This window comes from Thunnus albacares, chromosome 21 (assembly GCF_914725855.1).
Source record: "Thunnus albacares chromosome 21, fThuAlb1.1, whole genome shotgun sequence".
Classification (NCBI taxonomy): Eukaryota; Metazoa; Chordata; class Actinopteri; order Scombriformes; family Scombridae; genus Thunnus; species Thunnus albacares.
Genome location: NC_058126.1, coordinates 27,530,541 through 27,548,785, shown reverse-complemented (window position 1 = coordinate 27,548,785; position 18,245 = coordinate 27,530,541). Strand labels below are relative to the sequence as shown.

The 18,245-nt window shown below is 37.3% G+C and overlaps 1 protein-coding gene across 1 annotated transcript in view; it reads left to right on the top strand.

The window, feature by feature from the left end:
- Nucleotides 1-18,245, top strand: part of pde1ca (phosphodiesterase 1C, calmodulin-dependent a) — a 95,566-nt gene that overhangs the window by 19,793 nt on the left and 57,528 nt on the right. The window contains exons 7-10 of the mRNA XM_044340370.1: nucleotides 1,076-1,192; nucleotides 3,999-4,139; nucleotides 10,177-10,277; nucleotides 10,985-11,113. Coding sequence (XP_044196305.1) covers nucleotides 1,076-1,192; nucleotides 3,999-4,139; nucleotides 10,177-10,277; nucleotides 10,985-11,113 — 488 coding nt within the window. The remainder of the gene's footprint in view (nucleotides 1-1,075; nucleotides 1,193-3,998; nucleotides 4,140-10,176; nucleotides 10,278-10,984; nucleotides 11,114-18,245) is intronic.

The window sequence follows — 18,245 nt, the reverse complement described above, 5'->3', positions numbered from 1 at the left end:
ATTGTCAGAAACAAATCTAAAGATAACAATGAGGTAGAACAATTTAGTAATGGCAGAGTAAAATTTTGGTAACAATAGGGTAACCTACTAATATTAAGGTTATATTATATTTTTATTTAAAATGGTAATATTTTGACATTAATGGGGTAATAATCTTATGATAATTAGGTAATATGGATTATATTTTCAAAATATTATGGGCTACTATCAGCATAATACCTTACAAATTAAATGACAGTTCCTGGCGGTAACTTTTAACTAAACACAACATGTGGTACTGTTGATGAAAAGTTCAAGAATTATATGCTGCCTATGTACATATTTTACTCATCAATCTTCAAAGCAAAGCTTTTTATGAACATGTTTTTTATTATAGTATTTTCATGCTTCAGAAAATACACCATTTTATATCTGGCATAAATAGATGGGTATGCATTTTGCAGCACTGATGTGTGACTGATGTGTGTGTTTCCAGGTAATCACTATACCTCTTGGTTTAATTAAATATCACGATGAAATTAAGTGGTAACATGTAGTTATTAGTATTATTTAGATGTGTTTTTTTTTTTTTGCATAGTTACCCCTTTGTTTTTGGCCCCTTATTGCCCTGTTACAAAAACTTAAGTCTAATATTACCTGATTATACCCATTGTTAATGCAAAGCTATTACTTGTTAATTAATTATTGTACCTCTTTATTATCAAAATATTACCTTGTTCATTATTACTATTAATAAATATAATACTATTAATATTAATAATAATACTATTACTGTAGAGTGTCAAGTGCTACCGAGACATCAACTGTTTCTATCAACTAGAAATCAGTTATGTCTGTTGTAATTATAAAACCCTGTTTCAAACTTGTTTCCAGTTAATTCTACCTGGACATGACAAGATTTCAACAGAAACCTTGTCATGTTCATGTAGAATTAAAGAAGAACTGGGAACAATCTAACTGTTTGCATTGTTCTTTTATATATGATATTTTAAAGAATAACCACAGCAATGAACAGATGAACAGGTATGTTAATATTCATGTGCTAATAAAAGTTGTTTGTATGTATCTGTTGTAGCACGTGGACATGTGGTCCTTTGATGTGTTTGCACTGAATGATGCCAGTGGAGACCATGCACTGAAATTTGTCTTCTATGAGCTGCTTACCAGATATGACTTGATCAATCGTTTCAAGGTATGTCAACAGAGACAAATCCCACTGCCACTTCCATTGCCTTTATTAGTCACTTCAGATATGTGATGGTATGTCATCATATGTATGTTTAATTTATCGGATCAAGTCAGATATGTTGGACATTATTTACTATACAATCCTGTATAGATAGATAGGTGGACAGACAGACAGACAGACAGAGAGACAGAGAGATAGATAGATAGTAGGGGTGTGCCCGAGTACAAACACGTTATTCGGCAAAGCACAAATAGTGGATTTTAACGAATATTTGTTTCATACAAATATTTTAAAAATTATTTGCTTTCAGGGAGGAAAAAATGGGGCAAATCTGAGCGCACAGGTCGGTTACATCACTGTCTCAGTCTCTGTCCTCTGCTCTGCTGTTATGTCTATCAGCAGGTCTCGATGAGGGGAGTCACATCCACTTGCTACATGATGCACATTTCTTATTTGGACATTACTATCGGAGTTGGGGGTGTTCCTCAGAGCTACTGATACATGAAAAGTGCTCTCAAGGGATTCTCCATAACCTATTGTTCCCATCCTTCTCCTTTCCACAAAGTTAGGTTGTAAAAAATACGCAATAAATGAAAAGTGCAAAGCAACAATGGCCTTTGAAGTTCTTCCCCAGACGTTACACAGTGTGCTGTCTCTGTGTTATGGGTGTATTAATAGGTAGAGGTCTGTCTGCAGTGAGGCAATGAGTAAAGTTTTAGCTCAGTAGTCAGCACAGTCATCTATGATCTGGGAGACTCCAGTTTGAGACCCGATGTCGGGACCTCCTTCATAAGACAGTTTATTCATGAACTCTTATTGTAACACTTTAATTTTCTAAAATAAAAAGCGTAATAAAAACAAGAACAGGATTATAAAAGCCTCTTTCCGCTTTATTTGAATACAAATACAAATACAAGTAATTTTGCTGCCTCAACAAATACAGATATAAATACAAATACTGGAATCTCTGCACATCCCTAATACATAGATAGATAGCTTGATAGATAGATAGATAGATAGATAGATAGATAGATAGATAGATAGATAGATAGATAGATACATACATACATACATACATACATACACACATACATACATACATACTTTATTATGCCACGGAACAGTGTCAGTGGTACTGGCTGTAGCTATTTCAGATAATCAGCTCTCGAAGTTCATGAGCATTTGTCTTCTTGCTGCCACTATTCCAAACTTTAGGCAGCTTTATTCAGTCACTGATAAACCTAATGTAGGTTCAGAGCAGCTGAGTGAAGCAAGCACTGGATCAGGTCTGATAGTATGTTTGTATATTTTAGAATACCAGTCAAAAATCTTTGACCAGTAACTATGAAGCATGGGATAAAACAGAAAGGGCTAATTTCCTTATTTGATCTGCAACATTTTGACAAAATTGCAAATAATGAAATATCAACCACCAGTTCTTCACCTGAGACTTTTATTAAACGATTAATAGCTGAATATTCAATATTCATTAAAATATGTACCAATTTTGATATGAAATGGACTTGGTGACATTTTTAAAATATCAAAGAGAGGATGTTAAACAGAAAGAGTTTTAAAATTGGGACCATAATTTCAATCTGTAAATATTGGGTGAAAAAAAGTTGTTGTGGTAGAATATATGTTTCCTTAAAATGGTTGTATTATGTAAAATGTTCCATCTAGATACAATATAAATCTTGAATTGTCCCCTAACCTTCCATGCAAAATATGCTTTATCACAGTAGAAAGGCAAAAATATGTGATTATTGCTAATTGGAGTATAAACTGAAACAACTGCTAATCTGAGAGTGTTTCTAATTTGGTTGAGAACTTGTAAATAGTTTCTCACACTGAAACTATGACTTGTTTTTGTGATAGATTTACTTAGTTTGGTCTTTGCATTATATTGAAAAGTGTTCCATAAGATTTTGCCCCCCACGTGTATGTTAATGGTGTGGGCAAAGTATTAGGAACACTTTTCAATTTATAGTAATGCATACCAGTACACCACCACCACCCACTACAGCCTCAATAATAAACATTAAGTAGAATTATCACCTTTCCAACAATGTCAACGAAGACTGAAAATGTATGATCCTCATAAAAGTAGAATTTATGGCAGAGCTGTTGTATTGGGATTGCATTAGATTGCACATGTTTTCCTAATTAAGTGCTCAGTTAGTATAGATAGGGGGTATTCCGACATATTAAACCACCTTTCAGAAATGTACCTTTGATATTCTGTGAGTTTTATATCCCCATATAAAATAATGGTAAACTTATGGAATGTAAAGCTTAAAACAAGGAACAGGAAGATAAATAGAATCTTAGAAAGAAAAAGTTTCTTAATTGAATTAATCCTCCCATTCATGCAGAGGGGGGCAATTTCCAACAGGTAACAGTTTTAATTGTGAAAAATTAATCTTGAGTATGGTAATTAAGCTCCTCTTCAGTGGAGTCAAAGAAGAGAAGCGATTGAAGAGGTCTTTTGCACTATGAATTTAGAGAACATGAGGTCGAACTACACAGTCATTCATTTTGTGGAACTACTGTGGAGACTAAAGACAAAATTCTAGGTCGCACTTTATAGGTTAAGAAAAGGTCAGAATTTTCTTTATTTTCTTTCTTTCTTTCTTTCTTTCTTTCTTTCTTTCTTTCTTTCTTTTTTTTTTCCTTTTTTTTTTTTTTTTTTACAAAAATACTAATCAATTTATAATAATATGGAGTTATCCTTTATGGTGATGTAACCAATTTAACTTTCGTTAAGTATTTGTCATCATGCTTCTTTGTTGTGTTGCATCTTTGGCAGGTCCCTGTTTCTGCTCTTATATCATTTGTGGAGTCATTGGAGGTGGGCTACAGCAAACACAAGAACCCCTACCACAACCTGATGCATGCTGCTGATGTCACACAGACCATTCACTATCTGCTCTTCAAGACTGGCATGGTGGTAAGACTTGTGTCTAATACCAATGCAAAGTGCAAACTGGAGAACTGTTTTTGATAGTGTGTCTATGGTTAAGGACAGCACAGAGTTGTATCTGATATAATGCCATTTTTCAGAACTGAAAGTATGATGATATTGTTAATGAATCCTACAAGTTGTATAATCATTTAAGAGGTTTTTTAATTTTTTTGTGAGGGGCTGGTTCATCTGTTGCATCATGATTTTAGCTGATGCTTGCAATGCATTTGTAATTTAGCCAATAAAACCACAGCATTACAGTTACACATTTTTTCATGCATGTGCAAAACCTTTTATAATGGCCTTGCAACAAAGTAAATAATATGTTGACAGTACCCTATGTCAGTGGAACAACATGACAGTATGAAAACAGCAAAATTAAGAAATACTTTAGTCATCAAGACAACTACACTGACAACACAGAGTCTCACCCATGATATAAGCACATTTTTTAAATGTTGCATTTGAACTGTATTTTGTTCAGAGAAGCTTTACGAATCATGTCCAAACCTTCCTGCTATAACAGATCAATAGTCCTATAGACAAATTACCACCAGATACCATATTAAATATCATAAGAATCTCACACTGCTCACTAGATTTAAAACAGAATATTTTGCAGGTGACAGGGACAGGGAGAGGTGGGGTGTAATGCAACAAGCAAAAACAATACCCATGACACAGTACACCTCAGCCACCTGTAGGTGAGGTTGCTTCAGCACCCTCAACACCTTGACATCTTGGCTGTGGCTGAGGATGACGTGTCTCAGTGTGGAATCGCAGTACCAGCTGTGCATTACTTACATCAATCAACAGTGGTTGGTGAAACCTTCCCTCAGTACAAAGTCAAGGATGATTTTTCACATATTGCAGTGGATGCACTGATTCTTCCACCAATTCCATTCTCAGTTACTCCTTATACTTGAAAGTTAATTTTGGGAGGTGGCATGGTGTTTAATGGGTTAATGTTTAAGCTTTATTCATGAAGGTCATTTGTTTACTTTTCATGGTACGTGTCCTCAGCCTGTGAAAACAGTTTTATAATGTCTCTATAATGAGGAGCTCTGTCAAGTTTGAGAAAATAACACTAATGATGTCATAGTGATGTCATCATTTTTGGTGACCGTAATGTGTAGTTAATGTGCACACACAGCGGGCAGAATTTTATATGCATTAATATTCTGCCAATAAAAGGCTAAAACAGAATGCATACACATATAAGCATAAATAGCAAGAACTGATGGCCAGTCTCCTATTTTGCAGAACCTTTATAGTCAAGTAGGCTAACATCAACAATGACAAATGAATAGGACCATTTTCTGAGCTCATTTACATAAGTTAAGGCTTAGTCAAATTTCTGTCTTCCTGTAAATTAACTCAAAATGACTAATAGTATACATTATAGCATATACTAATAGAATAAGACAATTAGCCTGGATGTTTTTGGATGAAGAATAAAGAACAGATTCTGGCCAAGTTTAATGTTGTTTAAGTCATGGACTCTGTTCTGCAGAACAAACTGCAAGGTGTTAGGCAATCCCTGCCATAGTACATCAACATAACACCAATTTACAGGCTGGTTTTTATCTGATGAGACTAGCATGACTGGATAAGTAAAATGCATTGTTACAGAGTTAGTGTGAATGTGATTTTTGGACAAAGCAACACGGTATTGCCATCCTCAGGTTCCTTTATTATAATGAACAATGCTCTGACCTATAACTAAAACTGTGCAAGTATTTGTGGTCATGGATCTATAACAAGCCATTTAAATGTTGGGCCTCAACCATGTGAAAGACAGGCCCACTTGTAAACTCTGAAGCCTCAAGGCTGCCTTTGTCCTTTAACCTCTGACACAAACGAGCAGCCCCATAATGCTGCTCTCACAGACTCCATCTCCCAGCCTGCCCTGGCAGTTCACATCTTGGTGGGAAATCCAGGAGAACCCCAAACTCTTATCTCTCATTGGAGACACTCCAACATCAGGTGAAGCCACAGTGACGCCACCGCAGCCCTAAATACCGGCTGCACATAACACCCATTGCCTTTCCATGTAACCGTGCTGCAGGAAACATCACTTTCTTTGTGAGCCAGTCTACCAAAGGAGGTAACTCCATGCATGTGTACTTTCCCCTCACCGAATTCGAAGATCCTCCCCTAACTGGACGAGCTGACACTTCTCCCCATGTTCAACTGAGCACAAACATCCGAAAGAGACTGTTGTGCAACCCATTGCTCTCCCGTCACCTGCAGACGGAAGAAAAGGATTTCTTCACGGAGACGTCAATAACTCCTACGCCCCGCTGCTGCCCTCTGACTGAGTTGACTCCTCTGTGTTTGTTCACTGCACATTGAGAAACCAGACGCTGCTGGATCGAGCGTTACAGACTGCTGTCCGTACGCGCGTTGTCTGTGTGACAAAGCAACAGCTGCTCTCCTCCCCACAGTCGCAGGGCTCTGCCGTCAGCTGGTGTTTCTTTCTTTCTCTCTTTCTTGCTACTAACCCTGCACACATGCACAAACACATACACACACACACACACACACACACACACACACACACACACACACACACACACACACACACACACACAACCATGGGCACCTGGTTATGTTTTGAAATGGGGAGCAAACTTGGTCTTGCATCAAGACAAGTTTATAATTGGGTGGATCAAGACAGGAAATTATTAGAAGAATGGCTATTTCATATTTCATATTTCAATCTTCAAGGTCAAACAAGGCAAACAATTTATATAAATTAAATAGTCATACAACACATCACAATATGATTTGGATATTTAAACCTGATTAAACAATGTTAAATCTGAGCACAGCATGGAGTGGCTGGATGAAAGGAGAGATCATTGCACGGAGTGATGCGTCCTCATATTTAAAAGTAATTCCATCCAAAGTTTGACTAAAACTTTGACTAAAACAAAGTAGTCTGTAGAAGTCTAAATAAGTCACTTTCCTCTGCTGAACATTTGGCTGTTTGTTAATTCAGACACTTTAACACTGTGAAGTAAAGCTCCTCTCTGTCTGTCTGTGTGTCTCTCACTGTGCTGTCAGTCTGCCCCAGTCGATCAGCAAAAGGTCCAACTGAACCAACTCAAGGGGTGGTCTAAAAATGTTATTTTTTATTACTTCTTTTTGTCAGTTGCTGAAAATAGTAAAATGATTATGTTATAAGCTGCTTAAACATAATCACCAGATAGCAGTGACTGTACGATAACTTAATTTTTAGAAAGACAAAAAGTGGCGTAGCAAAACCATATCTTTGTGCCTCCTAATTGAATAATGGGGATGCATTTGCTCCACTTTCTCCATTGCTCAAGCACCTATGCACATATGCTACACACCTCTGGTGGGTAGATAACATGGACATGTGGGACTCTGTCCCTCACCATCTTACTACCAGACACATATTTTATAACACACACGTTTGGGTGATTACAGAGTCCAACTAAAAACTGTGGTCACATCTGCCATTTAATCCTAGCGTGGCGTGACTTCCTCCCATAGTCACGTCCGTCATCTTGACTCTCATGTGACGTCATCATCCCAAATCACATCCGCCATATTGTCATCCACACACACCTACACACACACACACACATACTTGCGCACGCATCCACCTGCATGTGAGTTTAACTGGTAACAGTTGTTGTTCTATGTCTGTTTGCTTAGGTAGTGTTAGCTGTAGTACAGTGATTTGGCGACTGAAATGTTCCCATGGAGAGATAAGAAATAGCTACTCTATGATTACTAAGCAGTAATATTCACAAAGTATATTCAAAGTGAGTTCATATGAATTCCTGAAATTAATCTTTAAATATCCCTTATGGCCTAATTAATTTATATTATCCTATCATCTTTGTTTATTGAATCTCATTTGATTTACTTAACTTTAATCAGTTTCACAGGCTGGTTTCACAAACCTTACCAAAGCTAAAACTATTTATTTAGTTTACATTAGATTTTAATTAGTCTCATATAATCTCAAAATAAATAGCTAGCAAGCTAAATTCTCTTAGCTTGCTCGATAACATTAGTCAAGTTCTTGCGTTTTTGAGATCTTTATTGAATTTAACAATACGATTTAAAAATGCCAACTCCTAAAATGTTAGCTAGGCTACATCTTACATGACATCATGTATCTTTGCCACCTAACTTTTTGGCTTACCACTTGCTATCATCAATCATCATTTATCATCATTCGTCATTATCAGCTCCATTTACCATTGTCCTGCTTTCTTTCTCCCTCCTCTTTCTTTCTCTATCTCTTTTCATTCCCCGATGGAGAATGCATAATGTTACCAGCACGTCCCTGGATGTGACACTGCTCACAGACACTGATGAGAAGCCCCCCCATTAAGGGGAGTTTCTTAATACTGGTTGTTACAGTTACAGTTGAGGGGGATTCCCACATTTTGAGACAGCCCTCAGGGGCCCTCTCATGCCTCAATCATACAGGCACAGCGTCTCGGTAGAAACAAATGTGCTGGCCAAACACTCACCCCACAGCAAGGTGGAAGCCAGTGAGGTGACATCTGGGGTGGCCAATCAGATTGTAGGGGTGGCACTGGTCACCCAGGCTACCTCTTTAAAACCACGCATGCTTATCTGGGACTAGGTCGCAGTGGCATCAGACTGAGTAAGGAAACCCAGACATCCTTCTCCCAGGCAACACCCGTCAGCTTCCAAGGTGCCCCAGGACAGAAGAGATATGTAATCCTTCCAGCATGTTCTGGATCTGCCCCGGGGTCTCCTACCATTTGGTGTCCAGGAGGATCCTAATCAGGTTAAAAAACTGCCTCAGCTGGTTCCTTTTGATGCAAAGGAACAGTGGCTCTACTTTGAGCCTCCCCCGGATGTCCAAGCTCCTCACCATATTTCTAAGGCTGAGCCTAGACACCCTCTGGAGGAAACTCATTTAATCAAATTTTTTCAGTCGCTACCCAAAGCTTGTGACCGTAGGGTTGGAACATAGACCGGCTGGTAAATTGAGAGCTTTGCCCTCTGGCTCAGCTCTTTCTTCACCACAACGGTCCTGTACAACGCCTGCATTACTGCTGATGCTGCACCAATCTGCCTGTCAACCTCATGCTCCATCTTACCCTCACTTGTGAATAAGACCCTGAGATACTCGAACTCCTTCACTCGAGGCAGCAACTCACCCCCAAACCAGAGGGAGCAGTCCACCTTTTTCCAGCAGTGCACAATGGCCTCAGATTTGGAGGTGCTGGCTCTCATCCCTGCTGCTTCACATCCAGCTGAAAACCATTGTGTATGGTCTCTATCTCTCTTTTCTTGTTCATATGCACACACAGCACACACACACACACACACACACACACATAAAGAGCCTGACTCTGCAAAGTGTATATTTTATTGAATATGTATTTGCTGACTGAGACTAAAATAAATATTTAAAATGGATATATGATAGATTGTCACAATAAATGTTAAAAGAAAATAAATGTATAAAAACTTGTAGGGTAATGTGCTGCTTTATGAAAACCGATATAAATACATATAACTGCTTCAGATTCACCACTGTTCATTCATCACAGACTCTACTACTACTGCTGGGCTACAGCTAGTCAACAGTGTGTAAAGTGAGAGTTGTTAAGAGTTGCCAGATCATCAGGTCAGATATCCCCATATCCTGTCTTGTTTTGTTTTTAAAAGTGGAAAACACACAAACTTGGCAACTCTGCATACATTTCATTTGCGGAGTTGGCAAGATTGTTTAAGATCAGTAAAAACATTGGTAGGGACAATTCAGCAACACCTTGACATTGGTAGGGACATGTCCCTACTGTCCATACCCAAGTCTACGCCCTTGATTTTCACACTGTGGGTTTGTGACAGAAAACAAGAACAGAGAAGAGTTGAAGTAGGGGTAAGAGTTAAGGCATTGTTGGCAACATAAATGAGATTTCAGCATAGACTTCATCCATGGCGTGATCATGCTTTTGTGTTTTTTTCTCCAAAATGTCTAATTCTCTCTCTCTTTCAGCACTGGCTAACTGAGTTGGAGATCTTTGCCATCATTTTTGCAGCTGCCATCCATGACTATGAACATACAGGGACCACCAATAACTTCCATATTCAGACTAGGTAATTTCCACCAGCATAAAAGCAGACCAAGTATCACTGAAATGACTGCAGTTGTTGAGGGCACTGAGGACAGCTTGGAATAAGCCTCCATGATTAGAAAACAAAGAGACATATGGAGGGTAAATATTAAAGAGCTGCAAATCATCTTTGTAATCATCTTTGTAATAAATCCCATTTACAAAAATTATGAAACTGGAGGATGTTTGATATTTTTCATAATTTTATTGCATCACTGATCATGAAGGCATTATTATTTTTTTCTATTAAATCTGTTTTCAACAAAAAAGCTTTTAAAGTCTCCCTCCACTCAAAAATGTTTTGCTTCTTGTTTGTTCACTTGGATGTACTGTATGTGCAGACTTTGACACTATAAGATATGTTCACCTGCTAAATGGGGAAAGTTTCTTTACTCACCTTACTGTAAATCACCCTTTATGGCTCGTATTATGGCAGCAGGACGTCACATTTATGTGATGTCACAATTCATTTGGAAGCCTTTCATGGTCTAATCTGTGACTTACACAAGTGTTATGTGGCAACTTGAAGCCTCTAGTGCACATACACTGAGAATGGACTTAAGTAAAGAAAGTCCAGTGTCCAGTAGTTAGTAATAGACACAAATTATTATTCTGAGTGTTAGTATGTCTTAAAACATGTCTGTAGGAAATTTCAGCCTCATGATTATTGTAGCTGTGTGGCATTTGCAGGTCAGACACAGCCATGTTGTACAATGACCGAGCTGTTCTGGAGAACCACCATGTCAGCGCTGCCTATCGCCTTCTACAGGAGGATGATGAAATGAACATCCTATCTAATCTTTCCAAAGATGACTGGAGGTGAGAGGAGACAGTTTCCATATTTGATTTTTTACTTGCTAAAAGCACCAGGTCTAGTATAGGACAGAAGTATACAGCCATAATGGCAGCTCTGTGAGGATGTCATACTAGGCTGATGTAACTAATGAAACAAATGTCTTTCCCTCAGCTGTCCTGCAATGCTTATGTGAATGTGCTCACAGTGACAATGTTAACATGCGGAAGCTGGAAGTCAGGGAGGGGCTACAAGTTGTTCACATGGGGAGGGGCTACACGTGTAGCCCTGCCCACCACCCACAAAGTTTATAAATAGTGTCCCAGCAATGAAATGACATCAATACTCTGACGTTCAGATGGCTTTATGGCAGCAGATTCACAACTTGATGTGTTTTCAGTTACTTAGATTAACATTTTTGGTAACACTTTATCATGCTCATCAGTATTAAGTCACGTATAAGATATCGTTTAATGATGAACTACTCATGAACAAAACATTAATATACCTTTGTAAATGATTAAATAATGCTATGTTAACATCATAAGTCATCTATAAATAATTAGTTAACTATTTGTGAACAAATCATTAGTAGATGGTTAATTATTGATTTGTTGATATATTATGAATCACTTGTGAGCTGTTCTAAGCAATTATAAGAAATTACATTATGAACAAAGCATTGTCAAATAATTCTTAAATAATTTGTTTTAATGTGGATAAGCATTTACAAATGATTTATAGTCGGGGCAAATTCACAGACCCACTACCACAGAGATTTTCAATCCCCAGTTTTCCTGTTTCCAGTATTGGCCAGGTGCTTCGTAAAACACAAGTGAAGGTGTTTGTGGGTCTGTTGGAGTGGGATAATGTGAACCAGTGCATTGTGACCTAGCAGTACAGCTCCTCATGCAGGTAAACAGGGGCTGGGGACTCCATATGTGTCAGCTCTATACGAACCACAACTACCTTCATCATCCTCATCAGTTATAAATGGTGTGTAAATGTATGACTAAATCATTTATGAATAATTTACAAGTGCATTTGCATCCTCCTAATCTGAAGTGTAAACAATTCATCATACCTCTCACTTCCAACTTCCATCTAACCTCTCACTTCCAGATTACTCTTTCCTTTTAGATTTATGCATGTACACAAGGCTTTTACAAATCTTTTTGCATCCACCTAATTTAAAGTGACAAACAAGTAAGCCGAGTAAAGCCAAAGTGAAAAATAGAGGAAAATGAGTTGATGAGTTGATTATGTGAATTAGGATAATGTACTTATAGGCTGGTTTTGGCCTCAGTGGTTTGAGTCTCATAAAGAGTCTTTGAAAGCCTTGAGGAGTTTGAAAAGTTTGAAGATTATACTTGGACTAAAGGTGTTAGTCAGGATGAGGAGGATTACAGTACAGCATTCACCAGCCACATTTTCAGGACCAATCAGCACTGATGTTCCCTCGATGATGATTCATATGACTCTCTGATGTTCCCTCTAAAACACATAAATAAACCACATTATTAGAACAATACACTGTCACAATTTTTGATGAAAGCACATTTGCTTCACCTGCTGGTGTACGCTACCAAAATAAAATGCACGTGCAATATCAGTTTGTACTCAGGAGTTATGAGATTTTACCTGAAGCATGGGCAGTAGATGGGAATGGTATGGACAGGCTGTGGGTAGATTTCAGGCTGGACATTGCAGCAGACCTACACAGTGCTCTGGCTGTTCAGTCTGAGGCACAGACTGTAAAAAAATATGGACATAGCCACCATAATGTCACCCACTGGTTTCTGAAGAGCAGTTTTGAAGCTCAAAGTGGGCGGCTTCCTGCCCAAAAACTGTTCAGAAACCACCAAATCACACCCACAACTGCTAAATATTGATCCAAAATATTGGATGAGTAGCATCACTTGTAAAAATGCTCTCTCCACATGAGCATTAGATATGGGCAATGTGAGCAACCTGATTGCACCAAGTGCTGAGTCCTGGAAGCACTGATTTCCTACGGCATCTTTAAAGAAATCTGCCAATGCCACATTTCTCCACTGGGCTTCGATTGCATCAAGTGGGAATAGTGCTGGGCGGTATGCAAAAAATTTACATGTATGAGGCTGACTTTCACCGTGGTTAGACTGTAAGGAAACTTAAAAAAATCCTGAAGAGTGGAGAGGGAAACTTTTTCTGCAGTCAGATCTGTTGCTGCTAGAAAATCTAGAGTTACACACAGATGAGAGTAATCCCAGCTGTGTAACTACTACACATGGATTTTAAATGCTCCGGTTTCGTCTTGCAGTATATCCAATAAGTCCTTCACAGCATTTATTTAAGTGTGGCAAGCAACATATGTTGCTATCCTCAGTTCATGGCTCGGCAGTGGCATAGCAAAAGTCGTGACACTAGGCAAGCAATGAGACTTGTGTTTATTAGTTGCGCCATGATCTTTCAAGTCTTTGTAAATGTCCTTGATATCAGTATTGCAAAATTTGCAATGTGCCTTGGACTCGTCTGTAACTGCCATTATCCATGCTTTTATCATTTAAAGTTTTTTTATTCAATTTTCTAGAACATATCAATAAAAAAAGGAAACAACAATAACAAAAACAGTAAGTGGTTGTAAGTAGTGCTATATTGGGTTTTTCTCTCTTGATGGAGGTGAACTTTCCCTTTAATACAGTGTCTAACCTGTAAATATTTCCAAAGGTGAGTGTGTCCCTCCAGATTGTATTTTTTGCTCATTCTATTATACGAAAGACAACTGCCCTCTTCAAATAGGTTATTTAGTGTACTGATCCCTTTCCTTAACCACTGAGCCCAATAAATTGCTTGTTTTCCTATTTTTATTTTGGGGTTGTGCCATATGGATGCATATTTTTGATAATTATGAGAGATCTTACATATTTATGTACTTCTTGCAAAACTATCTTTGAATGTGATAGAATTGGGTTTGCCATATTGTTTTTCTCCTTTTTTGTTGATTGTGCCAGAGCCTCAGTAGGTTTAAAAGGAGAAGTAAGTTCCTGTGCAATCAGGATCCAATCCAGTTCAGAATTTGTTCCGTCCCAGTGACTGGCAATCTTAGCCATTTCAAAAGAAACACTAATATTTTATGTTTGGTAATGATAGACCTCCTCTCTTTTATGGCTTACAGAGCTTATCCATGTGAATTCTGGGCTTTCTTCCATCCCAAAGAAAATGTTTTATCATGTTGTTGTATCTTAGTTACATATTAGTATCATTCCATGTAATTTATCTATAGAACTAATACCATCTTTATAGTGTTTACTTTACCCCATAATATCAAGTGTAGCTTACTCTGATTATCCAGATTAACTTGAATTTTATTTAGCAGTGTTTCCATATTAGCGATAATAATTTCTCCTATATCTGGATTTAGTTCTAACCCCAGATATTTCATACCTTTTGAAAACCATTTAAAATTAAATGCATAGCAGGTTAGGGGAACAAGTTTGAGAAACCAGCATATCCTCTGATTTGAGTCAATTAATTTTATAACCAGATACTTTGGAATATGCTTCAATAACTTCTAACAGCACTGGTACAGAGTTGGAAGGGTCTCGACTCATGTCATTGCCGTAAAGAAACAATTTGTGTTCCCTGCCACCTCCAGTAACTTCTTTAATTCTTGGCTCCTCTCTAATCAATGTGGCTAGTGGCTAAAGGAAAACTGTGAACAAAAGTGGACTGCATCCTTGGCGAGTTGAGATATATTAAAGAATGGAGATATTATCCCATTAGTGAAAACTGGAGCCCTGGGGCATAAGTATAGAACTTTTATCCATTTACAAAAACCCTCACAAAGCCCAAATTTTGACAGTGCAGCAAATGAGAAAGCCCATTCTACTCTTTCAAAAGCTTTTTGGGCATCAAGTGATATGGCTGACAAAGGGTATGGGTTAGTTGTATTCATCCACATTAGATGTAGTAGCCTCCTCATGTTATTGGTTGATGGCCTTTTTTTTTTTTAAACCCCACCTGATCTTTATGAATGATTTGTGGTAAAACAACCTTATCTAGCCTCAGTGCTAATATCTTGGACAGTATTTTGCAGTAAACATTTAGTAGGCTTATAGGTCTATAGTTAGCTGGGTCAGTATGATTTTTGTCTTCTTTTGGTATAAGTGATATTATAGCTTTATTGAAACTTTCTGGGAATGATCCATATTGCAATGCTTCTTGAAAAACTTCTGTCAGTGTTGGGCATAGTACAGTTTATCTATATAATTCTGAAAATATTCTACTGGGAAGCCATCTATGCTAGGTGACTTCACAGTTTTCATACACATAATAGCAGTTCTTACTTCAGCTTCTGATATAGGAATTTACAGATTATCTTCTTTCCTTTTGGGAAAGTGTTGGTGTTAATTTCTTTAGGGCTAGTTGTACATGTAGATGTATACATGTCTTGATAGACATTTTTGAAAACTGTATTAATATCTTTGGATGATGTAATTAGTTTATCGTTGTTTCTGATTACTGTGATTGAGCTGTCTTGCCAATAATCTTCCAGTCTTTTCATCATTTTCATAAAAATTGGTTTTAAGTCTAAATAATGCATATACTGCCTTTTTCTTATACATTTCATTTAATTTAAATTTTAATTGACAGATTTTCCTGAATTTTTCTTCTTCTTTCATGAACTATAAGATTATCCATGCTTTCAGATCAGGGTCCTTTTCCCATTCTTTATGGTAGGGTTTTTTTTTTTTTTTTTTGTTGGTATTTTCTCCACTTTGGCATCTTGCAGAAGTAAGTATATCAAATTTCATGGTCTTGTCTGTCTAAAGAGCACAAACATTCCTCTCCTTAGTCACTTTAATAAACCGAAATCATATGTACTGTTTCATCTTACTGATATAATGTAGCTCACGTTAATACACAGTAATGTGGGGTGACACCACATTGATAAGTGTTAAAATGCACATGTGTGCATTTACCAAGAGTACCTAGTTGTAGACAAATGGCTGACACAGAGACAGACACCTTGGACCTCCACCTCCGTAGTTGACAGGAAATCACGTGACCTTAGCAGTGGAAGATGGTCTTCTTCTTCTTGTTTTTTCCCCGTGATAGATACAGATAAGACCGACAGTGAGATTAAACCTGTGGGAAGACATTGTGGGGTAAGCTGAAAGAGGCTTATTTTGGTTAATTAAGACTGGTGGTGAGTCTGTGTCTGTAGGGAAAAGGGAGGTTCTGTCATGCTTATGGCTTCAATTTATAGATTGTGTACACATGGCAAAATACTTTCTGAGTTTTCGCTTATTAAGTCTCAAATAACCACCATTGAAGTACGCATTCTATGTACTCTATTTTCACTTTATTTCATCTTATTTTCATTATTGGGTTTATTTTCCATCTTATGTTACATCAGTGCTGAGGTCAGTGGTTGGTAGGTTAGAAAAAAAAGACTGCGGTGTGTGTTTTTAACCCTTACAGCACCACGAAGGGTGTTTTTTTTCCCGGGGCAGCTGCAGATTGCACCGGACACAGATAAAACCCACAGTAAGGTTGAACCTGTGGGAAGACATTCTGGAGTCAGGTGAAAGAGGCTTATTTCCATTAATCAAGACTGGTGGTGATTCTGTGTCCATTGAGAAAAGGGAGGTTCCGGTATTCTTATGATTTCAGAGACCTAGGTGCCAATCTACAGATTGTGTAATACATTGAGAAATACTTCGAGTTTTCACTTATTAAGTCTCAAATTACCACCACTGAAGTATGCATTCTGTGTTTTGCATTTTCACTTTATTTTATCTTAGTACATTGTCATTATTACATTACATCTTATAACATTATCAATGGGTCATGGGTTTTATTTTCCATCTTATGTACATTTATATGTTTTTATGTTAATTTTAGGTCTTTTATGTCCTTTTTGATGTGAAGCACTTGGTGCATGTAATATCTTTTGTTGTAAAGCACTCTGAGCTGCATTTTTTTTGTATGGAAGGTATTATACAAATAAAGTTATTATTATTATTATTATTTTTTTAATTATTATTATTATTATTATTATTATTATTATTATTATTATTATTAGTAGTAGTAGTAGTAGTAGTAGTATTAGTAGTAGTAGTAGTAGTAGCACACATTAAAAATATATACATAGTTTATTCATTAGAAATATATTTTAAAAGTCAATTGACATAATTTTAAATGCAGAAGATTGGAATTAGTACAGATTTAAAAATAATAAGTCTTTAAAAAGTCATCAGTTCTTTTAAATGTTTTATGCAATGTTTAAGTCAAAATTTATTAAACAATTTTTTTAAACAATTTACTAAACAATATGAATAGGCTGTGCCCAACTGGAAGACCCTGTGAATTACTGATGAAGGACAGTGACCCTTAACACTTTTACTGCACCTTCTGTTGTCAAAATCAAATTAACCCACCTATTATGTTAAAATAAGCAGACATCCTTTATGTTTGGGGTCAGATTGACCCCAGCAATTTAAACTTACAAGGTACTCTTGTGGGAAAGAGAGGAAATCTGTGTTGGAAACCAAAAAACAAACAGGGACATTTGTGCACAATTCTGTATTCCCTCTCTATCAATTCAATCTTCAATTCAAAGGGGCATTATTGGCTTCATTTGCACGGGAAACATGTGGTTACATTGCCAAAACAAGTTCAATTCAATTCAATTCAATTTTATTTATATAGAAAGTTTTAAGCCTACTCCTAAACATAGAGAGGGTGTCTGCCGCCTAGACCGAATCTGGAAGATGGTTCCACAGGAGAGGGATCTGATAGCAGAAAGGTCTGCCTCCCACTTTTGGAGACTGTAGGAACCACAAGTAAGCCTGCATTCTAGGAACGCAGTGTTCTAGTGGGGTAATAGTAAAGAAGTGCTGATTAAGGGTAAGACTTCCTTAAGCAGCCTAGTTAGGATGGGGTCTAAGAGACGGGTTGATGCTTTGGATGAAGAAATCATTGACGTTACTTCAGAAAGGTCAATTGCAGAAAAACAGTCCAAATATATGTCCAGTTTCACAGCTGCTTCTAAGGTTCCTGAGTCTGTGGATAAATCGGTGCCTGTTGAGGGCAGAAGGTGTTGAATTTTGTCTCTAATAGTAAGAATTCTATAAAGAAGCTCATGAGGTCACACAGTTACTACTGAGAGCC